At 36.2% G+C, this 11,259-nt stretch overlaps 1 protein-coding gene across 5 annotated transcripts; it reads right to left on the minus strand.

Moving 5' to 3' along the window:
• Positions 1–5,641: 5,641 nt before the first annotated feature.
• Positions 5,642–10,445, minus strand: LOC108979779 (protein FAR1-RELATED SEQUENCE 5-like). 5 transcript variants are annotated; one of them, XM_018950547.1, is made up of 4 exons: positions 10,100–10,433; positions 9,711–10,013; positions 8,108–8,654; positions 5,642–5,958 (listed from the first exon to the last, which is right to left on the minus strand). In XM_018950547.1, exons 2-4 carry the CDS (start codon positions 9,716–9,718, stop codon positions 5,743–5,745), a joined length of 771 nt encoding a protein of 256 aa, XP_018806092.1. In that variant the 5' UTR covers positions 9,719–10,013; positions 10,100–10,433; the 3' UTR covers positions 5,642–5,742. The 5 variants fall into 5 exon arrangements, with proteins under 5 accessions (XP_018806092.1, XP_035547247.1, XP_018806083.1 ...); XM_035691354.1 differs by having other exon boundaries at positions 8,108–8,562; positions 9,711–10,021; XM_018950538.1 differs by having other exon boundaries at positions 9,711–10,021.
• Between the last annotated feature and the right edge of the window lie 814 nt (positions 10,446–11,259).

Raw genomic sequence — 11,259 nt, forward strand, 5'->3', positions numbered from 1 at the left:
TCCCTATCTAAGACTATGGATTTAGGTAATCCATGGAGTTTAAAAACACCAGAAAATAAAACTTGTGCAACTTTAGTGGTTGTGTAAGGATGTGACAAAGAAAATAAATGAGCAAACTTTGTCAACCTATCAACAACAACAAACACAACGGAATAGTCATTAGAGGATGAAAACCCTTCTACAAAATCCATGGAAATTTCATGCCAAGGAAAATCTTAACAGGTAATGACTGTATTAGGCGAGGGTATTGCACAGTCTCATGTTTATTAACTTTGTAGATTTCTTCACACTTTTGCACCAATTTCTTAATATCACGTCGCATGTCTTCCCAAAAGAAGTCCAACTTAGCCTTTTGGAGTGTTCTATGATAGCCCACATGGCCTGTCTATGGGTTATTATGAATAAACTGTAGAATTTTTGCCTAGAAAGGTGAAGATGGTATCACAACCAACCTTCCCTTCCTTAACAGTAAACCTTGCTACAAAGAATAGCGTTTAGAACCCTCTTGCCCTTACTGCAACTTAGACAGGATCTCAGAGGTTTTGGGGGCACAAAGAGTAACTACTCTTGAGTTCCTCTATCCACAAAGGAGTAGGAAAATATATTAAGGCAACCGTGGCTAATTCCTCTTCATTTCTTCTAGAAAGTGCATCAGCTACAACATTTTCCTTACCTTTCTTATAAACAACTATAAAATCATATCCAATCAACTTGGAGATCCATTTTTGCTGGCCTCAATTTCTACCTTTTGTTCAATCAAATACTTTAAGGCCTGTTGGTCAGTCTTCACCTTAAAAGTATGGCCAAGCAGGTAAGGCCTCCATCGAGTCACTGTAGAGACAAGAGCTAACAACTCTTTCTCATAAGTGGACAGTAACAAGGCTTTTCCCTTCAAAGCCTTGTTGTAGAAGGCAATTGGGTGGCTCTCTTGCATAAGAACAACACCCAACCCAATGTCTGAAGCATCACATTCAATAATGAATGTCTTTGAGCAATCTGGTAACTTCAAAATTAGAGGGTGGCTGACAGCCTTTTTCAAAGCTTCAAAGTCAGTTGTAGCTGCTTCATTCCAATGGAATGAGTTCTTCTTCAACAAGGTGGTCAATGGGGCTGCAATGGATCCATAATGCTTTATAAGCTTTTCTATAGTAGTCTGTAAGGCCCAAAAACCCTTTCAAAGTTTTGGGGCTAGGCCACTGCACCATGGCCAAAGTCTTGGAAGGATCTGCTTGAACCCCCTTCCCTGAAATATTGTGGCCCAAATACTCAATCTCAGTAGCCCCAAACTTACACTTTGACATCTTAGCATACAAAGTGTGCCGCTTCAATATTTGCAAAACAAATTTCAAATGATGAACTTGCTCTTCTATATTTCTACTATAAACCAGTATGTCAACGAAAAAAACTATCACAAATCTCCTCAAAAAGGGTTTGAATATGTCATTCATCAACCCTTGGAAAGTTGCTGGTGCATTGGTAAGCCTAAAGACATTACCAAGAACTCATAGTGCCCTTCATGAGTTCTAAAAGTTGTGTTGGGAATGTCTTGCTCTCTAACTCGAATTTGAGGGTTCGAATTTGATGATATCCAACCCTCAAATCCAACTTAGAAAACACTTATGCACCAAAGAGCTCGTCTAACAACTCATCAATGATAGGTATAGGAAACTTGTCTTTGATTGTTTCTTGATTAAGTGCACAATAATCAATGCACATCCTCCAAGTGCCATCAACTTTTTTAACAAGCAGAACAAGTGATGAAAAGGGACTTTGGCTGGGTCTCACCACCCCAGAAGCCAATAAATCTTGCATTATCTTCTCAATTTTTGATTTATAGTAATGGGGATACCTATATGGCCTAACAGAAACAGGGTTTGCCCCATATTTAAGGTTAATAGGATGGTCAAAAGCCCTATTAGGTGGTAAGCCAACAGGTTCTGAAAAAACCTCTAGATATTCATTCAACAAGTCAGTAATGACCCCTGGAGTGCAATCAGGTGCTGTTTTCTAATCTACAGCTACTAGTTGTAAGAACCACCCTTGGCCATTTACAAAATTAGGCTTAAGCCACTTGTCTCCCATCAGCACATCAATAATGCCAGTACTAATTCCCTCCAGTACTACATCATCCTTCCCTAACCTAAAACTCATTGAAGTCTTCATAAAATCCCAGTGAATCGGCCCCAGAGTTTTGAGTCACTACACTCCAAGAACAATGTCATAGCCTCCCAATGATAGCACATGAAATGGGACAGAAAACTTAGACCCTTGTATCCTGACTACTTCTTGGCCCCATTAGCAACCCTGACCTGCAAGCTCGAATCCTTTTCAATACTCAACTTAGCCAGTTATGAGTACTTCCCGTGTCCACTAAAATTTCAACAGCACAGGCCCCAATTCTCCCATGCAATCTCATTGCATTGTTGGTAGAACAGCCTGAGATAGCATTAATAGACACCTCTACACTTTCCTCCCCCTCTTCTTGAACAACATCAATATGTCCATCTTCATCTCTCAAACACAACTCATCTTCATTCACCATAGAGGAATCTGAACCTTCTTGACCAATTTGCAAAAGATAAACATTGGATTCTTACATTTGTGGGTGGGATTCTACTTCTCATCACAGTGATAACAAATTCCCCTCCTCATTTTCTCATCCATCTGAGAAGAGAAAACTTTCTTGATTGGTATAGAACTTCTCTGCACTCTAGCACTCTCCACAACCTTTTCTTGTTGAATCTTGTCTCCACTCAACCCACTATTTCTCCAAGATTTCCTAGAAGCCAATAAGTACTCTTCTTGAATCTTTGCAAGGCCAAAGGCTACATTCAAATTGATAGGATTGAGCATTTGAATAGGCAATCGAATCTCATCCTTCAATCCACTCATCAAACAGCTAAACTTAAGCCTTTCAATCCCTTGAGCCTATTGGACAAAGACTCAAACTGTGCTTTGTAATTAGCCACAGTGGAAGTTTGCTTAAGATGAGTCAAAGCTTCTATGGGACCACCATAAGCCATAGGCCCAAACCTTACTAGGAGGGCCTTCACAAATGAATCCCAACTATTGAAAATGCCACCATCAGCAGCATCTTGATACCACACGAGGGCCTCACCCTCCATGTGATAAGAGGCCATAAGAAGCCTCTGATTCAAAGAAATTTGGTGGAACTTGAAATACTGAGTTGCCTTGAACACCCAAGCAAAAGGATTGGTTCCATCAAAGTGAGGAAAATCTAATCTGACCCCCAAAAGCCAAAAAACCCCTCTCATTAAAATTCATGGGCATACCAAAGGTTCCATCTTCAGGATTCACACCCCCCAAAGAACCATAATTACGCTGTTGACATTCAATTAAAGATTGCATCATATCTGTTAACTGGTCTAACCTGCCTGTAATCCTAGAAATTGCATTATGATGCTCCTCGAGTTGCTTACGCATCCCTTCTTGCTACCGTAAAGACTATTCTTGTTGTTCCTTCATTGCTGCCTTTGTTGCTGCCCTCGTACTATCAGCCATGAGAGGATCGCCTAGCTGATACCACTTGTAATGGTCTTCCTTGTTATGAACCCAGTAATGTATAGGAATAAGAACAAGAAAGCATTAATCAAGAAAGCCAAAAAAGAACACAAGATCGAAACCAAGAAATCGACTTTTGATTCCTTGAGAGAGATTTTCGAGTAATCTCCAAACTCCTTACAATCAACTAAATTCACAACTGATATTTTTCAGACCATTTCCCTTTACACGAGTCTGTTATTTATACTAAGGCTACACAGTAAAATGTAGCCGTTTAATACAACTAATCAACTGAAAAGCAACGGTTTATTAAAATTGCCCAAAACGCCCATATCATTTAATCATAACGCACCATTTCATGTAGCCGTTAAGCTTCAAATAGCAGTTAAACTTCAAGTAGCTGTTAAGCCCCATGATACCTTCACACTTGCTACTGCTTCCTACAACTTCACAAAATCACCCAACACAGATCTTCTACAAACCTTCCTAACAAAAAGAGCCATTACCAATCCAACAATGAAGGGCACATCATGTTGATATGTGAGAGATGCTATAACTACACCACAAATAACCATAATGCTTTAAAAAACAACATAATATAATGATAGGCCTACTGTCTCTTACCATCCGTTTATTACTTCATTTTTTTGTTTATTTATTTTTACTTAATAGTTAAAGAAGTGATTATTAATGAAATTGTATATTTTTTAAATTTTTTCTTAATGATTAAGGATGTTAAAAAAATACTTAAAAGAAAATAATAAAAAAAATAAAGTTTCAAATACACTATAGAGTAGTAAACGGATAGTCTAAAGTAGTAAACAAAGGTGGGTGCATGTACAGTGCATGAGAATCTATTTATAGGATGGTATAGGTTGGGTTTAAGAATTTTAAGGTGAAGAGGATTCTAGAATTGTAATCCTAGTGTGTTGAAATTAAAAACATACTCTAACTCTAATAGTTCATTTAATATAGGATTGTGAGTGACTAAAACTATGTATGAAATTTCAATTTAAAATCATCACTAATTGAAATTTCAATTAGTGATGATTTTAAATTGAAATAAATTTCTAATAACCGATCTTTAAATTAAAAAATGAGTCTAACTCATTCAATAAATAATATTTAGGATTTAATCTAGTTATTGAGCCTAATTAAAAAATCTAATCAACCTTAACAATTTTTCGCTTATGGGCTTATCCAATATGACCCATTAAATATAATTTAAATCTAATAAAAATTATTAATATTTCAACCTTATAATTATTAGATCGAGTCGTTACACGTTTAATTTATTTTTTTATAGGCGCTAAGAAAAGAACACTTAAACCGCCCCCGTCCATTCAACTCCGAAACCTGGCAAAATTATTGAGATCCGACTAAATTCAATATCGTCTCTTCGTAAATAGCTCCTTGATTGCTGAAGCAGGTCATGAGCATGAGGAAAGAGAAAAAAAGTTGGGTGATTTCTTGAAGCTGGTCATGAGGTTGGGGAAAGGGCAAAAAGTATGGTTTTCTACGAATCGGGATGGGAAAAAAGTAGGAGATAACTGGCCCTGTCCCAAACCTAGAATTGGAAACAACTATCTCATCTAAATACCAAGTGGTCCTGTCTTCTACTGTTATAACCTGCATAAATATACACTGTCTACCAAAAAGAACCTATCCAAATCCTTGTCATAAGGAAAAATATTGAGTACTCTTAAAAAGCCACAACCCTATCCAATATCCTAGTCATAAGGAAACATATCACGGAAATCAAGCATTTAGGCATACCTCTCGCCTATTCAAAACCGCAAAAAGACCTTACCCTCCAAATACATAATAAAAACAAAACAAGAACAAAGCTTCTCTCCCAAACAGCCCGCACTTCCTTTCTAAAGTCAGTTGCAGTTACTATCCCAGCAAATCCCATGTCCAATGTCAGGTATAAACCATTTTACACTCAGGATCCAGATCACATACTGGACCTTCTAACAATTTAAAATGACCGTTCTAGTCGTGGTAAAACTGTAATGATTGACCATCTATTCTGTGGAGCATTTAGGAAAAAAGGTTGGGGGTGTTGAAAGAAAACTTTGCAGGACCTTATTAAGAAATGCAGGCGGCTAGCCATGGATGCAGGAAGAGCCATATAAAGTGATTCCCAAACTGTTTTAAAGGATCTTTATCCATTTAACTGGAGAAATCAGATACAATTCACAATAATAAAGAGTTGGTTCACTCGACACACTGCTCAGATCGTGCACTGTCTTGCTCCTCAGACTCTAATTCTCTCATGTTGTTAGCTGCCACTTCAACTTTTAATGACAGCTTCTGAGTATGGTCCTCAATATATTTTAAAACCAACTGTAGTTGCTGCTGGTAAGCTGCAGATTTCTTTCTCTCACGATGCAGCTCCATGGTTAGTTCCCGGATTTTCAAATCTTTCTCATCCTGCAAAGAGAGAAATTAGATGTACTAGAACCTGTGGAATTGCAAACTTATAAGAAAGATTACAGGGTTTCAATTATGAGAAAGGACATATTTTTTGAAAAAGCAGTGGCAGATGATTGCTGGGGGTTGAACTCATCAATTGATGGTACCACCAAGCATGTATTGTACTGGGCCCGATCTGGGGATCATAACTCATCAATTGACTGGACCAAAAAGAAAATGAATGGTCCTTAGAAGTTGATTAATTTCTCAAATTCTATGTTTTAGGCGAATATATAAACTCGGAAAATTAGTTTCGAACCACGGGGATCTTCAGAACAATATTATTTTGTCCATATTCCTTTCTATAGGGAGGAACCTAAGTGGAAGTTTGGAAACATATTTCATCTCATCTTATCTCATCTCATCCCATCTCATTTCCTTCCTAAACAACATTTAAACACAAACACTTACAAACTAATCATTACAACTTTTCCAAATTTTTAAATAAAAAACAAAAAATAATTCAATTTTTTCAAATCTCAAAACAAAAATAATATTAAAATATTATATTCTAACAATATTTTTAACTTTATAATATTTTTTATTCAACTTTTTCTCTCATTTTCCAAAACCCAATAAATACTTAACTCAAACTATCTCACTACTATTCACAAACCATCTTACTACTATTTACAAAATTCTCATTTCATCTCGTTCCTCAAGCATCCCCTTAAACAAAAAGTTGAAACGCTTGGCACTCCAAATGGTAGTAGCAAGTCTGCCTTTTCGCACTTTAAATGCCTTATGGACATGAGATGCTTGGGTAAGAGAAATACAATAAAATCAGCATGAGTTATACTACTTAGAAGTCAGTAGGTAAACATACTGCTTATAGTGAGACCCCAGGACAATCATAACAAAATTCAAAACACAAATATTTTTTTATGCTATCTTATGAGGTCTACTTTCATATCAGTGGTGTACAAGGGATGTCAATAAGCTGACTTCCAAATATAATTTTTCAATTGACATTTTAGGAAATGATACGGCTAAAATACATCCACTATCTACATATATAAAAAAATACATCCACTATCCTTGGTGATGATAACTCCATATTGTTCTAATGGATTGAAATATTTTTTTTAGAGAGAGAGAGAGCGAGATCAAACACAAGATTAACCATAAGAATGGATAGAATGTCCATTCACGCCTTTGGGAACCATAGTGGGGATAGCAAATTTCAGGCAAAACCCACCATCATCATGAAGCAAAAGATTGAAGAGGACACATGTTAATCCATAACCCATAGGACATGTATGCACCCAACATCAACTAAATACATTTAAAGAAACAATAATACGATAGCCCGCAACTAAAGCATAAATAAGAATTTGTATTGGATAGGTGACTAATTACATGCTTGGTATGGTTCGAGACAATCGTGCAGGCATCTACATACAAGTGAACTCATAAATATCATCTCATTCGGGCAATCATTAGGGTTTGAGCCTTTATCATTTTACAGCTATAGTGTAAATGCATGGGAAAATTGTGCATTTGTGAAAGCATATAAAAGCAGATATAGTTTATGTTATGGGTGAAAGGATTGAGTTGTAATGCGGAAAGAAAATAATAGGATCTTCTACATCATCAAATCTAGGAACACCTGCACTAAGGACAATTTGAAACTTCCAGAAACAGCCCAGAAATTTGAAACTTCTATTGGCAAATCAGATCTAGTAATTGGTAACTTTAATAAAAAATGGTTAACATAGATAGCTTGGATAGCTAGAGATTTTCACTATTTCAAATCTGTAGCCTACAATACATGGCAGGATGTGAAAACCTACTCGTGTAATTTCAATTCCGTTGCGCACTTTCAGAAAGTTTGTTTTCTCACAAAATATTTTGGTTAGCATGAAATTACCCAATTCAAAAAAAAAATGAATTACTTGTAATGACGATAAATATAACAAATGGATGATAGAAATTATAGCAAATTCACATCCAGTTTTGCTTTTCAATTCCATCATAAATGGTTTTAGATCTCACAGATGTGAACTAACAATGAAATTCACATTTCTTTTTCAAGTGTTCGTTGGAAACAATCTAATATAGTTCTCATAATATGCATAATCCTCGACAAATAAACCCACAAACATACCTCACAGAATGCTAGCCTATGAGATCGTCGAGGTGGAACTTTGCTAGGATTCAGCTCATGGTTATGCTTTTTTTCAAAACCATATATTACCCACTTTCCCCCATCCTTGGCAGCTATCCTCATCATTGCATTGCATCCCCCTCTAGTGGTTTGTCGGGATGGAAGAACTCCATTTTTTCTGTTTGCATGCTTTCCTATACGGAAGCCTTCTTTTGAGCAAACAAATTCCCGACCAATTATTGAGTTATCTTTAAGTGAACGACGCGTGCGGTTATTCCGTATGGTAAATCCTAGATGCCTGCCATGCATCTCATAAAATTCTCTAGCATCCTCTGCTGATTCAAACTGCATGCCAACAAATGGTTCCAGACGTACCAAAGTTGAAGGAAAAGTTTGAAGGGATGGTTGAATCATGTCATCATTTCCATCCAGATTATCTGATAGATCATCATCAGCTGTATCATGGCCATCAAAATTTTCAGTTAGCCAACACCTATAATTTCTGTTTAATTTATATCCTTGACCAGAGGTGCTTGCCATTATCAACCTACCAAAACAAGAGACAAGATTGGTGGAATTAAGCAACATCGTAAGGACATATTTTAAATTCACATAGTGAAAAAGCAGAATTAATACTTCCACTAGATGCACCAATCTTTTTTATAGAACAAATTTGGAAAGCCTCAACTGGTTACTCATAGAAAGAAATAGCATGAGTGAGACAATTACATTCAATTGCAATTTACATTGGTGATCAAGTGGAGAGGAAAAACTCCATTTTTTTATAAATAAGTGGAGAGCAAAAAATTATCATTCTTTGAGGAATACCGTTTGACATTTTGAACGCTCATGATGGGAATCAAGTCTGTATCGTATTCATATTCTGGATGAATTATATTAAAATTTGAGCTTCTCCCAACTAGGTGTTTTCTCTTGTATACATCCAGTGTACTTGGCTACGCCTATTGACATTAATAAATTTTTACTTATAAAAAAAAAATCTGAGCTATATGGGAGTCCTCAGGTAAGTGTCCCTAACCTATATTTACGCATGACAACGGATGGGCTGGAGGTCTCCTTTGTCTCCATGCCCACTGCATTTTACTAAAGTATGCAGGGCACCCTCCCTCACAAGACTTGCCTTTTCCATCACTTATCATCACGGTAATTGTTTAACATTTATGCAGACACTTATTAAGTGTGGAACAACAAGGCTGTTCTGATTTTTTTTTTTTTTTAGAAGTGATAAAATTTCATTAAAAACACAAAAGGGCGCACCCAGGTACTATTATGTTCTTACAATATTATGCCTTGTTTGCATTTGTGCATAGAACAAAATCTATGCACATTGTGGCAAGTATTGAAACTTTGTGCACCAAAGCAAAAAACTTATATCCATGCCAAAAGATACAGCTAAGAACAGATCCCAAGCACAACTACTGTGAATGCATAAATACAAGAATCGTTACAAGACCACACAATAACCAGGTTACTCGACAGGTTAGAGTCAAATTTTCCAAGTACAACATTCACAATCTTAGTTGGATGGGTAACTTCAGGACTTAGGAGCACTAAAATTTTCAAAACTCAGTTAGAAACTGACCTGGTCATCAGTTATGGTGTCAAGTGTAATTCATCGGCAAGTATGATTCACATGACTTAAGGCGCAGTAGCCACTTCAGTTTGTAACAATTTTCACTTCTGGTATAATTCATGGGACTCAAATTCATGGATCATTGTATAATGGTATTCACGTAATCAATTTAACCTAATCCTCCTTAATTACTTGTCAGTTTTCTCCTTGTAACCAATGAAGATATCTTTATGCTTCAAAACATTGTCAGCTCGAACAAAGATCCATGCGAACCGAAAAAGTGTGTTCTTCTTCAACTTTCCCATCTTCACTCTACCTCACTTCAATAACTAAATTAGGGTCACAAAAACATCCTGACGAAATTTATAAATAAAGTATAAGTTACGTGCTAAACGTACCAAAACCATGCCAGAGAGCTTGATTTCAAGCACAAGTTCCCCGCATTCGGATGAAAAAGATTGAGAAATTTAGCTTCCGCTGCCCTAAATTTATCTTCACGTGTAGCAAATACCGTCAGTAATCAGACCGGGAATAGACAGAAGGAGAAGTAGGAGGGAACGAAAAGTGAAAACTCTAGTAAGACTAGATTTCGCGAGTTCGCTGGGGTTCTGGATTAGGGACTAAAGCCTCTGTGCAATTTTGACGACGATTCTTTCAGTCTCGGGCCAACGGACTGGCAGGGATGCAACGGAGAGAAGGGGAAGAGTCGGGACTGATTTTAATTCCCCTGCGGTGACTCTCTGTACAGTGAATACGGTATCTTCGCAATCAAAATAAAGAGATTTATTTAAAAATAAATTAAATTAAATTAAAATTTATTTTAAAATTTTTATAAATTAAATTATGTAAAGTACTTTAAATAAAATTATTCATTTATATGAAATAATTGGAAAGCATTTCATCCATGTCTTAACATTAACTCACTTTGATTAAGGTTGCGTTTGGGTAGTGAGGTGATCTCATATATTATGTGAATAGTAATTAAAAGATAATGATAAAATATTGAGGGTTGGTTTGGATTCAGAGATGATTTTAGATGAAAAATGAAAGCTGAAAAAAATATTGTTAGAATATTATTTTTTAATATTATTATTGTTTTGAGATTTAAAAAAGTTGAATTATTTATTATATTTTGTATGTGAATTTGAAAAAATTGTAATAATAAAATGAGATAAGATAAGATGAAACACATTTTGAATCAAAACAGACCTGAATAGTATTGAATAGTAGTAAAAAGTAGAGAAAAAGTATGTGAATAGTAGTGGAGTGTTCTCACTACTCAAACGAAGCGTAAAAGTACTCTCTCTAACCTGTCTTTGTTCCTGCTCCCAACAAAGATTGCCAATTGTATTGAGAAGTTACAACGTGATTTCTTGTGGAGTGGTTTGGGGGACGAGTTCAAGTTCTATTTGGTTAATTGGTCCATGGTTTGTACTCTATTTTTTGGGAGTAGATTGGTGATTCATAAGTTCAACTAAGCCCTATTGGGTAAATGGTTGTGGCAATACCAGACCGGGAGGACTTGTGGAAATCTGTTATAGATGCATAGGCTGGGGAG

The sequence above is a fragment of the Juglans regia genome, chromosome 7 (genome assembly GCF_001411555.2).
Source record: "Juglans regia cultivar Chandler chromosome 7, Walnut 2.0, whole genome shotgun sequence".
NCBI classification, from domain to species: domain Eukaryota; kingdom Viridiplantae; phylum Streptophyta; class Magnoliopsida; order Fagales; family Juglandaceae; genus Juglans; species Juglans regia.